Source organism: Mirounga leonina, unplaced genomic scaffold (assembly GCF_011800145.1).
Source record: "Mirounga leonina isolate KUSES-001 unplaced genomic scaffold, KU_Mleo_1.0 Mir_82, whole genome shotgun sequence".
NCBI classification, from domain to species: Eukaryota; Metazoa; Chordata; class Mammalia; order Carnivora; family Phocidae; genus Mirounga; species Mirounga leonina.
Genome location: NW_023270825.1, coordinates 36,992,119 through 37,013,800, shown reverse-complemented (window position 1 = coordinate 37,013,800; position 21,682 = coordinate 36,992,119). Strand labels below are relative to the sequence as shown.

Sequence of the window (21,682 nt, the reverse complement as noted above, 5' to 3'; positions counted from 1 at the left end):
GCTCAGGTCATCATCTTGGGGTCCTGGGACTGAACCCAGTGTTGGGCTCCCTGCTCAGTGGAGAGTCTCCTTCTCCCTCTTCCTCTGTCCCTCCCCACCCCCATCATGCTGTCTCTTTCTCTTTCACACAAATAAATAAATAAATAAATAATCTTTAAAATAAATAAATAAAAATAAACCCCTAACTGCCCAGCATTTAATAAAATACCTGGCACATGGTAGAAATCTTCGTTGGATTGAAGTATAAAATATGCTTGCTGCCAGAGAAGGGGTTGGGGATATAATACCATCCAAAATGTTCCCTCAAGGGAGTCTGCATATCAGTAAGTTAATAAGAATACCCTGAGCTGAAACAGTCATGGGACCGTATTTCTACCTTCCAATAAAGGGGGAGTACTGTTATCAGCTGAGAGTACAGTTAGAAAGTGATTCATCTAGTCTAAAGGAACATCTCTTATCTGCCAATTAGAAAAGAAATTTAGAGAAAACAGAAGGGTGGAACAAAGAACAACTGGCCAGAGACCCCATAGAGTTCAGATTCCAGGGAGACACATGCAGAGTACCCCTTCCCAGAGTAACGGTAATCAGCGGCTGTAATGTAATTAGTGGCGGGCATTTTGCCGAGCACCTTACAGGGACTTGAAGCTTCCTTGGTATGGTCGTTGATTAAGGGTATCAGAGTGAACTTGGAATATTTACTGATGTATCAGGAATACCTAGCAAGGGCCCTGATATAATGACTGATCATCCCAGGGAGGATTTATGTGTGACAAATACAGCACAGAACACTCAGTGAGGATCTGGGTGATTTCTATGATGAGAGAGGAAGGGAAGCTAGACAATGGCCAGAGCAGAGGAGACTCTTGGTTCAAGGGTTCCACTAATTCCTTCATTGGGAAAATAGCTTGCTTCCTTAATGAGCAAGGAAACTAATGTGAGAAACCTATTGTGGAAAATATGTTATTTAAAATATTTAATTTTGCTTGTGCTAAATGACTAGTGGAACATGAAGTCTTCTCAATCCATAACCTAGGTCCATTTTGTTAACATCTTTTGGTAGTGAATCCTTTCTGGTATACAGACATATGGATATGATATAGAGATATAGTTATAGATATATATAGATATATATCTAAATATTAATATAGATATAGGGGTGACTATAGATATGGATGTAGATATGGTTATGAATATGGAGATAGAGATGTTGAACTAGGGAGGGGCTGCCTGACTTTTGCAAGATGGATTCAGGTGCCTAAGGACACTTAAAAACAGGTACATAGTACTGTCAAAATGTTTACTTCACATTATGAATATTTACAAATAAAATGACACACAATTCCTGAGATTTATTCTGAAATATTATGGGAGAGAAAATAGGTGGGGCACAGATCAAGCAAAACTAGCTAGCTATGAGTTGATCATTGTTGAAGCCAAGGGATGGATATATAGATGCTGATTTTACTAAATTGTCTACTTCTGCATTCATTGAGATGTTTTTCCACAATTAAAAGTTGTCAAAAAGTGAAAGTTTATTTCTGTCTCCGAGCACTATATGTTAAAATAGCATTTAATTAGGCACTAAACTACATGGTCGAGATTATTAAGTCAGAGAATGTTCAAAGGGAGTGTCAAAGAGAGGATGGGACTGGAAGCAGGATGTTGAAGGGTGAGTACCTTTTGGATAGGCAGAGGAGTTGGGAGGGTATTTTAAGCAAGTGAAAGCAATGAGGAAAGGAAAAGAGGAGATACATTGTTGAACAATTTATAATAGTAATAGATGAATGATACAAATATTGCATTAAGGAGATAGATCGGAATTGTGAAAATCCTTGAGTGCTAAAAGGTTCAATTTCATACCTCCATAGTAAGAAGTAGGAGCCTACTGATGGTTTTTAAGAAAAGGAATAGTATGAAGAAATTTATTTTAAAGAAGATTAAACTGTATAAGATGATGAGGAGTGGATAGACTACTAGCAGAAAGTCTTGCTAAAAAGCCATTCAGTAGCCCCAGGGATGGTGTGGTAAAGACCGAACAGTTGTGGTGGTTGGGAAAGGAATGGCTGGATAATAGGGAATATTTGAAGCAGGAATGCAATGATGCAGGGACTGTCCAGAGGTGAAGCTCAGGGATGCTCATAGTACCAAAGTAAGGAGAACATTAAAGATAAGTAAATCAAATTTTTATTTACAATAGGATAATTTTGGCAAGAACTGGGGAGTTGATGTAAGTTTTTAAAAAGTGACATGTTCAGATATTTTTTAAGATACATGTCTATTTAATTTTTCCAAACTGATGTTTAGAAAGCCTGATTTTCCTTCTCACTCCATTTTTCTTCAAATAGAGAGCAACGTCTATAGCCAATATTCTGAATGCATATTATATAGAGGTAGGTAGTCTGAATAATACAAAAGTAAGTGTGCAAGGACAGGGCTACTCTGTTCAAAGTTATACTTTTTCTAGCCTCCAGAACTGTTAGAAATAAATGTCTATTGTTTAAGCCAAAAAACAAAAAGTTATACTTTTCCTGTGTAGACAGGAAAAACATCAAATGTACATTAAAACACACCCACACAATAAGTCGATAGTCATGAAACCCCATTCTCTACTCATTACATAAGAATGTAAAGAACATCTCAATTGTCACTTAATGCATCGGTACCTCTATCTGAGTTTATTAAGATGGAGCATAAAAAGCAAGAGGCTGGACTAAAAAACAACATTAAAATACCCAGGTGAATTTAGTTTGGTAAAATAAGAAGCAGCTTAATGCAATTTGGTGTCTGAACAAACACAGACCTACACAGAGGATAAAGTTTAAGAGCGACAAGATGCCAACACATTATGACAGCTACCATGCCGCCTGACCTGGAGCATTCATGCATTTTCTAAAAGTGCATAAAAAGCAGATTTTATCATTGCTTGCAGCACATCAACCTTACATTTTTAGTTTTTATTACCCACAATCCCATAGGCTCTGGTAAAATACCAAACTGAAGTTCATTAGTTAACATTTTAAAAGGACACGATTTTAAGATGCTCCCCCAGGTGTCCTGATTTCAGCAATTTTGCTTCATATGCCAAGTAGCAGACAAATCACTAGCCCTGAAAACAGCCAACACCACTATTATTATCAACAGTGATGTACACCCACAAATCGAACCAGTGCCAACCAGCCATTCTGCAATGCTGGCGGCATTGGGGGGCTTTCCAGCGGTGGGGACGAGGAAAGCAGCTGTGGCTTCCCTCCCTGCGTGCAGATGGTGAGGAGTCCAACTGTGTTCGCTGGTGCTCAGCAGGATGGATCCTGATGGGAGAGCCACTTCCACAGATGGACGCAGTGATGCAGCAATGCCGCAGTTCGTTCCAGATATTAGTTACAAACTGATCTTTTCATCCCCCACCTGCCTCTGCTTGCATTTTCTTTCTTAGATCATTTCATTACCATCTACCTAATGGTCCAAGCTAGAAACCTCCAGATTGGCTTTTTTTCTCTACATTCCCCAAACCCACAGTCAGAAAATCTCAATTCCATCCCCTCTTCTCTGGCTCCACTCAATTCCATCCCCTCCACGCTTCACGTCCTCCCATTTCCCTCTGGACAGTTCCTAGAGGTCTTAATCAGGCTTACATTTGGCCATAATTAATCGCTAATACAGGATTCTGTCTTTAATAAATGATTAGATGACACAGACTTGTTGCTAGAAGATTAAAAAACTATTAATTTAGAAATTAGAAATAAAATTAACAACTGGAATCATTTCCATGTGGTGCTTAAATTCAGGTTCAATATTTATAGGGCTGATGGATAATTTTTTAATTAGATATTCCAGATATTCCAAGAAATACTAATTTCTTATGGAAAAGTATACCAGTATACTGGTGTAAGTAGCTAAAGGAGGATATAAGGATTCTCTTCTTCTGTTGTTTAGAGGCACGTCCCAGATTCCCACATTCTTCTCTCAGTATGCATTTGAAAATGTTGGAAATCTGAGTTCCTAAGAGATTCATTTTCAGAAAATTAATATATCATCTTTGATTTTAAATTTAGAGGTTGATATGCACAGTGAGCTATTTTCCTTTTCTGCCACAGAAACAAATTGTTTCTCCCAAAACCTGGACTAAGTGTTTTGGAGAATTTACTCAGATCTAGTCTATGAGCAACAGCTTCCATGGGGGCTCTATTGATTAGGCTGTCCCTCTCCACCAAGGCCACTGTTACCAGCCTTGTTAGGGGGCCGGCCTATTGCTACATGACAAACAGTCACCTTGGAGACACAGCAAGAGCAGCTTCATCCAGTGCCCTTTTCTTTAGTTCTTCATTTGAAAGCCACTTACACTTGAATGTATTATTTAACATGGTGAAAAATGCATTGCTCTTCCAAACCTTCAGAGCTCAAATAGGTTTAAAAAGCTCCAGAAACCTTTCTAAAGCTAAAATAACCCTGCCCTTGGAAGAAAGATACATAGTGTTCATATCAGGATTATCAGCAGTGGGCCTGGATGAGTAAAACAATTAAACAATTTTATGAAACTGGTGGTGTGACGCCGCCCCCCTCACCCAAGAAGCTTAAAAGGGCCTCATGTGTCATAAACCAATTATCCTCCCATCATCCTTGAAAGAAGTACAAAATTGCTGTAGCCATAGCCTCAAAGGTAGTGTTAAATCCTAGACACACAATAACTGTGACAAAGAGAAGTGAAATAACTTGATCCAGCTGAAGGCACAAAGACTAAAATAGAGTTGACCAGATGTCAAATTTCCAGACAAATGGAATAAAATGACCCACTGACTGAATTCAGAGATTGCCAATTCAATTAGGTCATTTAAACAAGACCTAAAAAATGTGTATGTAATTTTTCAGCACACCTTGTTAGCTGTAGACTTGAAGCACAGATGGGAAGAAAGAAAGGGGTTTGGTGTCTCTGCGTTGTGCCAGCTTCTCTGTGTGATTCTGGGCCAGGGCTGACCACAGGGAAACTTGTGAGAGCAGTGGACTCCAGAAGTGCGTTGGGAGTCTTGTCTACCTTGCCAGGTCAGTGCAGTGTTAGAGGCTAGTGCAGCTCATATATGTTGTTGCAGATATCCTGGTTCACCTTGTTGGCTTCTGTATGATCTCCCTGGGCTTTTCTAACTCTTGGACCAAGTACATTTTTAGGGTTCTAAGAGTATCACCTTCTGCTGCAGGTCACCTGCATCATCCAAATTATAGGACTCAAAAGGAGGTGGTGACAGACCAACTCAGTTTCCAGCTTATCCTCCCAGATTCTAGTTTGCCCTTGCTCTCCTCCACTTCATACCCATCTCTCCTTTCCAACTCCCCACTCACTTCAGGCCAAGCACCAGATGCAAAAGAAACAGCCATACATAAATTATTTAACCAACCTCCATACTTGCACAATGTCAAGTCCCTCTAATAAATTGCTTGTTCTGTCTCATTCCTGATGGTTTTGCTGTTCTGACCAAAGCCTGAGTGACACAGAAGGGATGAAAGGCCCTGTGACAGGTGCATTGCTATACACTGTTCAGTTAAAACCTCACAAAACTTCATTTTAAGTAAATGGTAAGAAAAAAAATAGGTGAAGTGCCTGAAGCCACAGAAGTTTCTATGGCACTAAATTCAAGATTTGTGTATTTTCTTCATGTCATATAGCTTGATGAAGTCTCCTTCTTCCCGTTCAAAGCACATTAAACATTGATCTCTAGAATTTTGGTGACAAGGTAAAGCATTCAGAGCAAAGAGGCAGGCTTGAATGATAGGGCCAGAAGGAAACAAATGGACTAGAATAGGGCAGAGCTGAGACACAAGAAGTAAATGTAAAATTAAGGGTCTGGAAATAAGGTCTCACTTTTTGGGTACCAAAGATTCACAGTAAGATTTTCCAGGAAGTCAACTCTTCACAACATAGAGGAAGAGTTAAAATTGGGGCAAGTAATAAACCAGAAAAGAACCAAAGAATGCCAAGTCCAGAGGTCAACCAAGGCAGAAGCTCTAGAAATTTGGAAACCAGGAGATCAAACATTTTATGAGCACCTATTTTACATAAGGTAAATTTGGATGCCATGTAATTCAAAGAACAGAGCAAAGTTAAAAAAAAAAAAAAAAAAAGGCAAGCTCATAGTTGAGAACCAGACTGCAGGGACTGAAGGAGCAGGAGAAATGTTCAGGAAGACAGATTCAGGGAATGGTCTTTTATGCAAGGTCTGGGCTTCCGTTGAGCTAACGGCCATTCTCAGTGAAGCTTGATCTAAGCCCATGCCTGATATTGAGATTTAGGTACAAGGGGCAAGATGAAGATCCAGTCAGTCATGAGGATTCAAGCTCAAAGCCAGATTAGAGGCAAGTCAGGGTGACTCGATATTGAAAAACAAAGCATTTGCCTTGAGATTCTGTCCCTCTTGCCGGAAGTCAGTTGGTGCCATCAGATCTGTACCCTGAGGTCAAGTGATTCCTACAGCTAGGAAGAGCCAGGGAACCAGAAGGGGGTGACGAACTGCGAGGTTTGAGAAACAACTGGATGTGACTAGGTGTATAAGCTATAAATAAATCCTAAAATACAAAATGGATAATTATTAAGTGATTTACCGGAGTTTTATTTATGTATGTAATACTTGCATATGTGATATATGACATACATAACAGGGAGATTATATATACTCCCTATATATGTAAAGAAGCTATATTGACCCCATTTTTATGACAATTATATTTAGTAGAGTTGAGTATAGGTTAAACTCTGTTCAGTGATTAGCTGAAGGTTCTCAATTCAAAGAACTATTTGTTTTTCCTAAACTGCTTACACTGGGGTAAAAATAATTTTATTGACATTATTTACATAGGTATTACTTTTCTTTATGTAGTTATGGAGATCAATTATCTCACATTAAGTTGTGTTTTTCCAGTTTCATGAAACTTCATATTTTTGCCACAAACATGTAGATAAATAATTATATTGACTAAACTTGGCTTTGGGCTTCTAATACTTCTGTAATTCACACAATGGGAATGCAAAACTAATGAGTCCAAAAATGTGTTACATGGCTCCTACCACCCTCTCCCCATACACAAACTTTTATGTGTACATATGCCCGTGTGTGTGTGTAGATAGATAGATAGATCGATAGATAGATAGATAGATCTTGAAAGAAACACAAGAGGACTCTCACACAGCTACCTTTATAGCCAGAAAGGAAATGTTTGAAAAGCAGTAATGTCAGCTTTCTGGCTTTTTAGATTATTAGATCCCTTGCTTAACAATAAAAATTTCTGCAAATACAGATCTTCACAACTCAGCAAATAAAAACTCCCACTCCACCACATGATAGAGTTTGCAAAAGGAATGGACATCAACAATATTGGCTTAGGTTCCATTTTGGTAATGATTCATTTTAATACCCTCTGTCTTGCTAAATTATTACACTACTTTTATTTGCTCACGATGTCCTAACCAGCAAGAAAGCTATTAACATGATATCCATGCATGTTCCTTTCTCTAGATACTCTATTTTCTGTTCCCCTTCACTGGAGGTAACAGCTTAAAAATGAATATTAGATCATTATACTTTCATCTATGTATAATTGTAATCCATTTAATCTGGACCAGGAAAACCTGTTCTCTAGTTGAGCTATGAGCAGAGAGAAATTTCTAGGTTTCTCAGTCCTGAAGCTTGGCGTTAACAGTAGAGAATTGGGCTAAGCTGATTTCCAGAGGGAATGTGAGGATAAATCACATCGTGGCCAGCATTATCCATTATCCTCAGGCTCACTGGTAGATCAGACAGAACTATTGTTCTCATAGGGAGTTTCAGAAAGAAACATTTATAGTAAAAGTTCTGATCCCATGAAGATCATTTATATATTACTATTTGTAAGAAATAAGTGTGGGCGTTGGTGTGTGTGTGTGTGTGTGTGACTGGCTGTTATGCACCAGAAAGTACTCATTTGAGCTAAATTATTTTCAGTTATGTGAAAGGGCATAAGAGATACTAATCTGAGCTACTAGGGATATTCTACAAGCAGGGTGGTACCAAGGCCAGTGGTTGAGAGAGTTCTTTCCTGGTGCAGCATTAAAGGGATGCTTTGACTTTAAAGAATTGAAAAGAATAATAAAACCAAATAAAAAGGAGTCTGCATTTTATTAGCACCATTAATTGGCAACTCCTAAAACATCGATGATAAACATATGTCTCATGAAGTGTTTTTGTTCATCTAAGTTCTAAATATATTCAACATTATTGTTGAGTTTTAATTAAAGATGTATAAATAATATATATTATAATTGTTTTTATTTGTTTACAAGTCAAAACAGTAAAACAAAGTATGAACTGTGAGGTATATTTTTCTTTGGTAAGTGCCAAGTTTTAGTTCATAGGTAAACTGGCTTACTGAATTTGAATAATTATTTTCAATTAATTTTTATCTTTCATTTTTTAATTATTATAAAACTAAAGAAAGAATCTGGAAATAATTATTTTTGATTATTACATCATTATTATCATAAATATTTTTGCCCTACAGAGGAAGAAGGTGTTAAAAAATATATATATATATTGTCTCTCTAGGGATCAAATACTGACTAAAGTAAGCAAGATTCTGAGACTGTGGTGTTTACAGGGGTCCCTCCAGAGACAGAAAATTGAACCAGCTTGGAAAGAGCCCTCAGAGGCATAGATGTGATCAGTTCTGGATATGCCAATGAGAAAGTTATCATGTTTAATAGTTAGCCTGTCCCAAAGGATCAATAATTTGATTTCTTAAAAAATAATCTCAACAATTTCTTAAAAAGATCCAAGATTTCTTAAAAAAATAATCTTCACTCACTGCATTTCAGTGTGGGGAACAAAGCAGAACTAGCCCACCCCAAGTAGCCCTGGCTAGCGTTCTGGATTGAGGGCTATTTGCATGGCTGCTTTGTGAGGACCACCTAGTGTGGATCAAGGATACTCGGAAGCCCAGAGAAGAAGGTGAAGAGCTGCCTACTCGCCCAAACCCTTGCTGGAATGCTGATTGAGTGGAACTGAGGAATCCAAATGGGTTATGCCCTCTGTCATCTTCATCTCCATCCCTTTCATCTCCATCTCAGCTTGATGTCTTTTCTTTTCTTTTTTTCTGGAACAGAATATATACGTAGTCACTAATAAGAACTAATCTTTGAAAAACAACTGTGTTCTTTTATTAAAAATTAATTATCAGCCTTGGATGAGGGTATAAAAATGCTGGGCATTCCTGCCACACAAAGAATATAAAAATAGAGCAAATATAAGATTCAGGAGTTTTTCAGTTTGTTTTTGATGTTGCTTTATTTCATGATAAGGAATCTGTAAATATAGCCACTGTTGGTTGCCTCATAGATAAGCATGGCTACTAGGATAATCCCAAAGCATTTCATTTTATATTTACACATACATTTGTGTATAGGAGTGTGTGATATTCTAGGAAAAAACAAAGTACAAATGGGAGTCACGATCATCGTTGAATAGAGCAAAACTTTGGTTTATTTTGATCGTTTCTTTCATTTTCTGTGCTTCTTGGCTCCATGTTTCTATACATGAGTAGAAGAAGTAGAGAGATGATAAAAGGGCTTCTTAAAAAGGATCTTTTCTCATGTACCATTCAAGGTTCAGAAAGTGTCTCAGGTCTTGGTTATTGACTTAGGGTTTATAGCAAATGCCATCCTTTAACCTTCATTTTTTACTAATCAAACAAATCAATAGGAGGTAAAGAAGTACCTCACCAAAGGTGAAATAGCACACGCCTGGTGGATAATATGCCATGAAGATCATATTTACAGATGTTAAAAACACAGCAAGGAGAATGACACTTTCTACCCACAGTCTAGCACATTTTTTAATAGTCGCTATTTTTAGAGTAATGTCTTTCTCTCGATGACAATGGAAAGAGTTTTACATATTAATCTGTCTTTAGACCAAATTTGAATAAATAATTCAACTGTAAGTTTGTTCAGGTTTCAACCTTGCCACATTTAATCATCACAAGAGCAAATATTATGAGAGAAAATTTGAGGTTACTTAAATTTTTTCACTTAGAAAATGTGTTTCCCTGTGTATTTTCTTGCATTTCTCTCATTTTTTCTTATCTCTTGACATTACACCAGCTCAAAAGGAGACGCATCCTACCAAATTACATAGGATTCCTTATGCAACGCTAGTGTCCAATTAATAGTAAGGGCATTCCCATGCCAAAAGGACACTTGCGGAGTTCACAGTTTACCATCCATTGCTTTCCCCTGAGCAAGTTGAACTGATCCTGCACTTTGCTCCTCCTTTTTTCTCTCCTTGTCTGACCTCAGATACCTTCTGCCGCTTTCCTAATATATATACATAAAATGTGCTTATTTTTGAAGCCCTCTGGTATTTCACAGCTGCCTCTTATTCCTCACTCTAGTTTCTCCTTGTTGAAGACCTGTTATTTCAAGGTATTATATCCTAAACTATTAGATTTTGATAATAACTTGCATAGACTGAGTGCAAATATCACTAGTACAACTAATACCCAAAGATACTTCATGCCTTGCAAAGCAGAGAAAACAAACCTGTCTAAATAACACTAGGTATTCAAAATGGAAAATGGGGAGTTTCTTTAAAGCAAGAAGTGAACCCAGGTAATTAGTGCTATTTTATGTACAATTTGTTGAATATTTATGAATATCCTTGAAGAGGAGATAATAAATAATCTTAATTAGAGAAGTTATATAAGACTCTGAAGTTAGACTGCCAGGGTCAAATTATGACTCTATCATTGTACTAGCTAGACAACCTCGAACAAGTGACTTATCATCTCTGTGCCTTAGTTTTCTCTTCTATAAAAGTAGGATTATAGGGTTGTTGTAAGCATTGAATTGGTTAATATTTGTGAAGCACTGAAAATAGCACCAGGCATATATAGAAATACGGCTCTGATGGAGTGTGAGTCTTACTCTCATCAAGTCAGTAGGTATAGAGATAGCGAAGGAGAAGTTGCTACTTCTTTCAGTGAGGATCATGGTCATTATCACAGAGGAATGGACCCAGAACAATTAGAATGAGAGAACATCAGGGCTTATAAGACCAATTATATTCTAATACTTCATATAAGAGAAAATGGGAGTTGGTTCAGAGTAATAGCCATGGGATCAAATTAGGGGCAGCATCAAGACATGGTGAAGAACCTGCAAAATGTGGCAATTGGCCGAATATGTGAAGTGAGATAGCAAGAGGAATTAGCAGTAACAAGATAGTGGCCTCAGCATCTGGGAGAATGAGTATCTCTTAAGTACACAGAGCACTATGGGGTTCTGGACTGGGTGATGAGATGCTTGGAAATTTGTCAGCAGATAGCAGAACCATTACAATAGCCTGGAGTTTGAAATCAGGGATACGTGATTGGGAGGAGAATGCCAAGAAAAAGGCAGGGATATAGGCAGGTGACCAAATCCAGGACTCAGGTTTAAGGAATGAGAAAGTAGAAAGAAGGAAAGTCCTCATCTGGGAAAACTAACTAGAACACAAGGTCAGGGAAGAATCTTAGGTGACCTCCATCTGTCTCCCGAGGCATTAGATTAGAGCCTTCCAAATCTCTCTTGCCAAAAGCCAAGATGTATCCTAGATGCTAGGAAGTCATCATCATAATGTAGGAGTTCAACTAAGAAGGAAAGAAGAATGAAGAGAAAATAGAAGTTTGCCACCTTAAAGTCCTGGAGAGGAACTGAAGAACATGAAGAGAAGGATGTTTCTGCATTTTTTTTTTTTTTGATGATCCAATTAGAGGAGTCCCAGTGCAAATGGAGATAGAGAAACAAAATTATCAGTCACAACTTATAAACAACTCCTTTGAAGCATGCAAAGGTCATCGATGAAGAAAGTACCTGGAAATTCACAGAATAAAATAGCTAGGAAAGGGCTCAGAACATACTCAGATGTCTCATACAGATACACAGAGATTTGATAAATTGAACTTAGGTCTTTGACCTTAAGAAGAAATATAGTAACATACACACACATATATTACTAAGACATGGCAACAAATCTATAGCCGTGGAAAAACTACATCCTGCTCAAAATAAGCATAAGTTTTTCCTTGTTTGGTTTGATTTGGTTTGGCTTAGTTTTCAGAAGGGATATAAAAGATGTTCTCTGTTAAGAAGGCATACATTTCTGTATATTGACATGAATTTCTACATGGAAACTAAGCCTTTGGCTGATGGTAGAAGGGAGGATATGAAGAGGAGGAGGAGCTTCTGGGAAAACCAAAGACATACTTTGCTTACTTAACAGTCATTACTGGGCACAGTTCTGTTCAAGAGGCCACACGGGTAGCCAACTGAGCAGACAGAAGGTAGAGTATGACCTTACTTTTTGGCCTTGAATAAGCATATCAGACTTGTGGTGGTAAGCAGTTGTGTGGTCAATAAAGCCTACATCTTCGAGCTTCCTAATGGCCTCATTGCTCATTAAGGTGTAAGGAATATTTAACAACAGACTGTTTTGGTTGCAGCCTTACTTCTTCAACATAAATATTGAGAATATAGATCTGAATAAGAGATATCAGTAACTCTCAACCACAAAAGTATATATGTAATTTATCTGATGCAAAATTATAGTGGACAATGGTTTCAACCACAAATCAAAGATCAGTGTCACATGGGTGCCGTGTGGTGAGGCCTGCCCCTCGGTATTGATCGATCCTCTGAACCACAGCCCCACACACAGATGATAATTACCATCAGTCATGCTGGCAAAGAAAGGGCCACAGCATCTCTCTTCCACATGTCAACTTGCAGTAAGACACTGTCATTTAGGATAAATCCATATTTTCAGCTCTGCAGTTCAGTCTTAACTATTTATAGGTAAATAAGAATTATAAAGTCACATTTTAAAAATGGAGTCTAGTGTACTTATAAATGTATTTAACAGTGAACTGTAACCATGATATTTATTTGAAAATAAAAGAATATAGTTTTTACAATATTCGGTAATTCTGATAAAAACATTTCCCAAAGGAGTCATGTTACTAGAGTGCATATATGTGTGTCTGTCTATAGCACTCTTAAAATTTCTGGAATAAATCAGATAAAAATATAAAACATTGCTGAAACAATTTAAAGTCTTCAAACTACATGAACTTCCCATCAATATAAATAAATACCAACACAAATTTTCTGTTTTTAGAAAATTATATTTCTCCAGTGTCTTAGAAAGTGTGTTTAAATTACCCAGATTCCAACTGTGTCATGCACTCAATGAAAGAGAAATTCTTTATATTTTTGTGTCTCCCACACCCAGCATTGCCTGTACAGAGTAAAGGACCAATAAACATTTATTGGTTGATGAATTAAAAATAACAGAACATGAAATGAAACAGAATGAAAAGTGAAACAGAACACTGCTAGATTATCATCCACCTTTTATTGAAAATATTTAATAACTGTCAAGCATATAAAAACTTCAAAGGATTACCACAAGCCTCCCTAGCCTCCCTTTGTAAACAATGGTGTTACAGCATGAATCATTAAAAAAAAAAAAACAAAGCTGTGTGTATACCCAGGCTCTCTAGTAAAATTTTCCTGCGAAGTCTTGCAAAAAAATCTCTCAGTATAAAACAGCCTTTCAACAACACGTTTGTTCACCTTTCATAGCACACAGAAACGAATAGACTAATCTCAAATGTTCCTCTTGCCTCTGCTGTCAGATTCAGCCACTTAAACCTTCTTCCTTTCCTTCCCTTCAGTACCAATTGTTTTTTTCCCCCAGTTGTTTTTGAACAAATAGGATAAATAACCTTGCCTCTACTTTTTTCACTGTCTTTTTACCTCTTAACCCTTTTCAGTCTGTCTGCCATTACTTCTCTTCTGAATCTACTATCTCAAAGGTTCTACTTTCCAAATCTAGTGGCAATTCCTCTTATAACCCTAGAAACCAAGCTGCCATCTCCCTATGGACTCTAGCCCATTGCAATTCTTCTGTTGTCGTTCTTCCTCTGTCTTCTTTGCTGACTCATTTTCTTCTTGACCCCTACAACCATTATGAGAACACCTGACAAATAATGATGATGATCTCTACAATGATGACTAGTGAAAATTCCTTACCACAAGCTAGGTACTAGTATCCAATCATTTTATCTTCATAACAACTCAATGAGGCATGTACCCATGATAAAACCGAGACACACTGAGCTTAATTAACTTGTTGACACCATTAGTAACTGACCAATGAGGAGTTGGCTTTATAAATACCCATAAACCTGGTCTGGATTATCATTTCCAGCCCCTTTCAGATAATCTCACTTGTAAAGTTTTTAATTTAGCTTATCAAAAAAGGAACTTTTTATATTTACACACACAGTCCTTGACAAGTTTCTCTTCCTGATTTTGATGCCCTCTCATCCAGGTCCTATTCACTTTTCATCTGTACATTCCTATTAGAGTAAGTATTGGCTCATTTTCTTTGCCTCTATTTTTCATTGCTTCTGATTCCCTTTACACACGTAGTGAAATTCAATGTCCTATAACACAACTTTAATCATGTTGCTCTGTTGCTTGCACCTTCAATGGCTCACCATTTTCTTAACAGATTCAGAACACATTTGCCATTTAGTAAAGCATGTAAGGCCCTCCTTCTCCTAGCCTCCTTAAGCTTTCTGTCTTCCTCTCTAATATATGCATGAGGTGGTCAAGCCATTCCCCTCAATTCATGCTATCATTTTCCATAAGGACCTCTGTTTATGCCTTATCTTTCTGCACTCTCCCCCAGTGCTTCAACACCATATCCATTGGAGTTCTCACCGCTGGATTCCAGGGCCACCTTCTTCTCTTGAACTCCAAACATACTTCATAGCTCTTTTATAGCACTTACTATATCATGCCTTAAATAGTGGCTACTTACTTTAAACTCCCCCAATAAAAAATGGTAAGAGTACCTTATTGTTGCTGCCCTAGCAGAATCATGCTTAGTATTTCACAAATAATAGATTTTGAATAAATATGTTTGAGATTCAGGGATAGATTTATGTGGAGCTTGGTTAAAATTTTATCTGCAGACTAACAGCTAATTTAGTGAAGACCTTTCCTTTAGCACAGCTCTGTAAACCCATTAAGTGAATTAACTATGTGTCTTGCACACTGAGGAAAAGGATGGCTTTACCAAGTAGTTTCTTAATTGAAGCATTCAGTTATTTCACATACTACTTTGGAATATTAAGCATAAAACAGCATCATAAAAATTTTACTAGGAATCTGTATTGGAAATCATCTCCCAAAATTCATTCTGCTACTTCTATTTAGCAAAGGTAACCTGGTATATTTGGTCAGCCATATTGGCACCCTGCTAAACTCAACATGTCCCAGTCATTCTTACAACTATAGTAGGATCTATAACTAAGTCTTGACCCATGAAAGGTAATCAGAAGTATTTTTTTTTAGTATTTCTTGAAGTCTCCTTAAAAGTTTTGGGGCATTTGGAATGCAGATGAAATGGATGGGGCTCCAGTAGTGAACAGAAATAGAAAAAAAAAGATTTTTAAAAGCACAAAATATTGATTTGTTGCCCACCTCTCTATTTAGAAATAAGATGATTATGAACATTCTAAGATAAAACTTGATGTGTTAATTGTTTTCAAGATGGTTATCTATAAATGCACAACTACAAAACAATATAATAGGAGTACACATTTGGAATTAACACAAAGAGTTGCCAGTTATCTTGAAGCAATTTGCAATAGAGAAATAGGACCACCAGAGAGGTGGGTTTTTTCCAACATTAATGAGACATTTTCAAGAGATTTTAATGAGAGAGTTTCAAGTAGTATAAAATAATGCCCAATGCAGATTACTGTCATATTCTTAACAGTATTTCATGTTCAACCTATACTCACAACTATATTTAGCTTACTATTACTTATCAAAATCCATCGCTACAAGAAATAGACTACAACTTCAAGTCTTTTTATGTATTAGATGTCATCATGTCTTATCCATTATAAATTACCTTGAAATCTAGTAGTATTTAAACTGAGGCAATTTGGAGTCTTTTTTTTTTTTTTAAGATTTTTATTTGTTTATTTTTGAGAGAGAGAGCATGTGCATGCAGCAGTGGGGGTGGTTTGGGGCAGAGGGAGAAGCAGACTCCCTGCTGAGCAGGGAGCCAGGTGTGGGACTCAATCAGAAGACCCTCGGATCTGACCCAAGCAGAAGGCAGATGCTTAACCGACTGAGCCACCCAAGTGTCCCCAGTCTGGAGTCTTTTAAATTCATTTTCTTGAGGAAAAAATAACTTTATAGTAAAATGACCTTCCTCTGAAAAAGAAAGAAAGGTCATATTTTTAATTTTTTCAAGGATGTGACTATGAAAAATCAGGGGACCTTTATCCAAATGTAATCACTAAAGCTCACCTGTGTTCATTGTATCAAACTCTTTTTTGTGCAATTCTAACTATGGAATCTGAAAATGCTCCTGTAAAACTTGTTGTCATGACAACAAAACCCCCTAAGAAATGATGCAACTCCGCCTGTGAGGGAAGCATTCATGACATGATTTAACAGAGAGATGCTTCAACCACCCACTACAACCCCATTTTTCAGCTTGTCTATTGTTTGCTTATATTTTTTAACACTTAACAAAATTTCCACCCTACATAGCTCTTATAAATATGCTTAAAGTAGCAGTTGTGTTTGTCTTTACTAATGTTACTTATAGTGAGTAGGAAAGGGGATGACTAAAATTTGTCAAGCCTTAGAAATTATTTAGAAATATTTTTCTTGATCACTCATCTTTGATTTGGTTTGAAGAAGCTCCTTTAAACATCTTCTAATAGATTTCTCTATAAGGAAATGTTTGATAACTCTGGGCAAGGTGAATTTGTGAAAAAGTATAGACTTATTGTTTAACAAAAATGAGAAAATAAAAAGTGAAAAAGTAAAAATAATAATTTTAAATAAAGCATATTTGTTTTGTCTTAAAAAATAAATAACTTCAAAACCAGTGCCAAAAAAAACTTCCTGCCCTTTGACTTGCTTTTTAAATCGTAGAATCTAAACTGTAAAATGGGATTAAAATTCTAATAAATTTCAAAATGTAAAATATGAGTGATTTGGGGGAAAAGTAAGAAAAAAAACTAAGAAAAGCTTTGGTCTGTAGCTTTCTTACCCAATGTGTCATACTACTTTCATAATTTTCTTCTTAAATAAGAAGAGGTCTTTCTCATTGTGCTTATAAACGATCTCTTCAGTCCCTTCTTTCACCTTATCAAGAATTTGAGGGGCACCTGGGCGGCTCAGTCGGTTAAGCACCCAACTGTTGATTTCAGCTGCTTAGGTCAGAATCTCTGGGTCATGAAATTGAGCCCTCCTTCGGGCTCTGCACTCATCAGGGATTCTGCTTGAGATTCTCCCTCCTGCTGTTCTCTCTCTCAAATAAATAAATAAATCTTTTTTTTTTAAAGAGTTTGAAACAAGAGTTTGATAACCTAGCTGTGCCCTTTGATTTTCCAAGTTAGACTCCTCATCGTTTCCCTGAAGAGGCCTTAACCACCCAGTGTCTTCTTTCATCTCTGTTTTAGCCAGTGCTACAAGGCAAGAAAAGGAATAAAAGGCATATAGATCAGAAAGAAAGAAGTAAAACTATCCCTATTTGCAGATGATATTATAGTCAACATAGAAAACCCCAAGAACACTACAAAAACACTCCTAGAACTAATAAGTTCAACAAGGTCACATAACACAAGATAAACATACAAAAATAAATTATATTTCTGTATAATGGCAACACACTTGAGGAAACCAAATTAAGAATGTAACACTACTTTGGAAAAATGTCTGTTCATGTCCAAATGGCCAACAGACACACGAAAAAGTGCTCAACATCACTCAGCATCAGGGAAATCCAAATCAAAACCTCAATGAGATACCACTTCACACCAGTCAGAATGACTAAAATTAACAAGTCAGGAAATGACAGATGTTGGCGAAGATGCGGAGAAAGGGGAACCCTCCTACACTGTTGGTGGGAATGCAGGCTGGTGCAGCCACTCTGGAAAACAGTATGGAGGTTCCTCAAAAAGTTGAAAATAGAGCTACCCTACGACCCAGCAATTGCACTACTGGGTATTTACCCCAAAGATACAAATGTAGTGATCTGAATGGGTATGTACACCCCAATGTTTATAGCAGCAATGTCCACAATAGCCAAATTATGGAAGGAGCCAAGATGTCCATCAACAGATGAATGGATAAAGAAGATGTGATATAGATATATATATATAGATAGATAGATAGATAGATAGATAGATAGATAGATATATACACACACACCATGGAATATTATGCAGCCATTAAAAAAAAGAAATCTTGCCATTTGCAATGACGTGGTTGGAGCCAGAGGGTGTTATGCGAAGCGAAATAAGTCAATCAGAGAAAGACATGTATCATATTGTCTCACTGATATGAGGAACTCTTAATCTCAGGAAACAAACAGGGTTGTTGGAGTTGTGGGGGGTGGGAAGGATGGTGTGGCTGGGTGATAGACATCGGGGAGGGTATGTGCTATGGTGAGCGCTGTGAATTGTGTAAGACTGTTGAATCACAGACCTGTACCTCTGAAACAAATAATACATTATATGTTAAAAGAAAAGAAAAGAAAAAATAGTAGGAAGGGAAAAATGAAGGGGGGGAAATCGGAGGGGGAGATGAACCATGAGAGACTATGGACTCTGAGAAACAAACTGAGGGTTCTAGAGGGGAGGGAGGTGGGGGGATGGGTTAGCCTGGTGATGGGTATTAAAGAGGGCGCGTATTGAATGGAGCAGTGGGTGTTATATGCAAACAATGAATCATGGAACACTACATCAAAAACTAATGATTTATGGGGTGGGGGCAGTGGGAGCGATGAGGGAACTGAGATGGTGGTAGCCGTTGTGTGAAGATGGAGTTTCCCGGAGGAAATGACAATTACCTGACGATCACAGGGCCCTCGCACCCCTTCCTGTCAGGGGCTGAGACATTCCATACACCAAGCTTGGGAGATGAGGAATTTGAAGTCCCACCTATCTCCTTGGATTCTGATCCTTCACTGGCTGTCTCAGATGTGGTTGGCCACTTTGATGACCTGGCAGACCCTTCCTCCTCTCAGGATGGCAGCTTTTCAGCCCAATATGGGGTCCAGACATTGGACATGCCTGTAGGCATGACCCATGGCTTGATGGAGCAGGGCGGCGGGCTCCTGAGTGCGGGCTTGACCATGGACTTGGACCATTCTATAGGAACTCAGTATAGTGCCAACCCACCTGTTACAATTGATGTACCAATGACAGACATGACATCTGGCTTGATGGGGCATAGCCAGTTGACCACCACTGATCAGTCAGAACTGAGTTCTCAACTTGGTTTGAGCTTAGGGGGTGGCACCATCCTGCCACCTGACCAGTCACCTGAGGATTGTCTTTCAACCACCCCTTCACCTACTAGTTCACTTCATGAGGATGGTGTTGAGGATTTCTGGAGGCAACTTCCCAGCCAGAAGACAGCTGTGGTGGAAGCAAGAAAAAAGCAGAAGGCCCCAAAGAAGAGAAAAAAGAAAGGTCCTAATGAACCTCAGAAGCCAGTTTCAGCATATGCTTTATTCTTTTGTGATACACAGGCTGCCATTAAGGGACAGAATTCCAATGCCACTTTTGGGGAGGTTTCAAAAATTGTGGCCTCCATGTGGGATAGTCTTGGAGAGGAGCAAAACCAGGTGTATAAGAGGAAAACTGAAGCTGCCAAGAAAGAGTATTTGAAGGCTCTGGCTGCATATAAAGACAATCAAGAGTGTCAGGCCACTGTGGAAACAGTAGAACTGGATCCAGTGCCACCGTCACAGACACCTTCTCCACCTCCTATGGCTACTGTTGACCCAGCATCTCCAGCACCAGCCTCAACAGAGCCCCCTGCCCTGTCCCCTTCCATTGTTGTTAACTCCACTCTTTCCTCCTTTGTGGCAAACCAGGCATCTTCTGGGGCTGGGAGTCAGCCCAATATCACCAAGTTGATTATTACCAAACAGATGTTGCCCTCTTCTATTACTATGTCTCAAGGAGGGATGGTTACCGTTATCCCAGCCACAGTGGTGACCTCCTGGGGGATCCAACTAGGCCAAACCAGTACAGCCACTATCCCGCCCAGGCAACAAGCCCAAATTGTCACTCGCTCAGTGTTGCAGGCAGCGGCAGCAGCTGCTGCTTCTATGCACCTGCCTCCACCCCGAATACAAACCCCTCCACTGCAACAGATGCCTCAGCCCCCCACTCAGCAACAAGTGACCATTCTGCAGCAGCCTCCCCCACTGCAGGCCATGCAGCAGCCTCCACCTCAGAAAGTTCGGATCAGTTTACAGCAACAGCCACCTCCTCTGCAGATCAAGATTGTGCCTCCACCCACTCTGAAAATGCAGACGCCCTTAGTCCCACCAGCTGTGGAAAGTAGTCCTGGGCGGCCTATGAACAACAGCCCTGAGGCCCACACGGTGGAGGAAACCTCTCCTGAGACAATCTGTGAGACAATCATAGATGTAGTTCCTGAGGTTGAGTCTCCTTCTCAAATGGATGTTGAATTGGTGAGTGGGTCTCCCGTGACACTCTCACCCCAGCCTCGACGTGTGAGACCCAGTTGTGAGAACCCTCCTGTTGTGAGTAAGGACTGGGACAATGAATACCGCAGCAATGAATGTGCGGTGAAGCACTGCAGAGATGTCTTCTTGGCCTGGGTGGCCTCTAGAAATTCAAACACTGTGGTGTTTGTGAAGTAGTCCTTCCTGTTCTCCAAGCCAGTCAAGACTTACCTGCTGGGAACATGTCTAAGAGCCTCTTTTTAAAAAACAAGTTGGGCTTCTGGTAGTGCCTGATCTCAACCCATGATGGTCCTTCGTGCTTCTCCCATTTTCTCTCTCTTCATCAGGGGCCATACTATGGAGCAAGGCCATTGAGTTGGCTGTAATCTGGAACTGCTTTTTACTTTCAAGTACAAGCAGAGATACCAGTGATAATAGCAGAGAAAAGGGTAAAGGGAATATGAACAAGCAGAACATAGGGGTGGTGATGGTGGGGGTTTGTTTGAGGAAACTCGGTATAATTGTCATAGGACATGCCTAAACAATTATTAAAATGATGGGAGAATACTCAGCTTTGAGCCTAGGCTAAAACACTGTGTGCATCCATTTTAAAGGGGATAAAAATTTGCATTAAAGGTTATCTCTTAAACAGGAACGATTGCTTTGAGAACAGAAGTTTTCAACAGAACAGGCACCCTGGGCTGTAGGGAAAATACTATCACCTGGGAGCTTCTTATTTATTTCTCTTTACAAATAATGTTATTTCTGTAATTCTTGATCCTCCCTCTTGCACTTATCACAGTTTATGAGTGTAAAAGGCAGAAGTCTATATCCTTAATATAAGAGGCTTTACCAAAGTAAAAAACAAAAGAAAACAAAACAAAAACAAAAACTAATGATGTATGTATGGTGATTAACATAACATAATAAAATAAAATAAAATAATAAAAATGTAATACTACCTATAATCACTATGTGTACATCATATATCTTCAGTACAACTTATACTTATATCCTGAAAATGACAAAATGCTAATTAAATGTATTTTAAAGGGGCACCTGAGTGGCTCAGTCATTAAGCATCTGCCTTTGGCTCAGGTCATGGT

At 38.5% G+C, this 21,682-nt stretch overlaps 1 protein-coding gene across 1 annotated transcript; it reads left to right on the top strand.

The window, feature by feature from the left end:
* The first annotated feature begins 18,883 nt into the window (after positions 1 to 18,883).
* Positions 18,884 to 20,774, top strand: LOC118002111 (TOX high mobility group box family member 4-like). Its single transcript, XM_034992394.1, has one exon. It carries the CDS (start codon positions 18,915 to 18,917, stop codon positions 20,772 to 20,774), a length of 1,860 nt encoding a protein of 619 aa, XP_034848285.1. The 5' UTR covers positions 18,884 to 18,914.
* Positions 20,775 to 21,682: the final 908 nt, after the last annotated feature.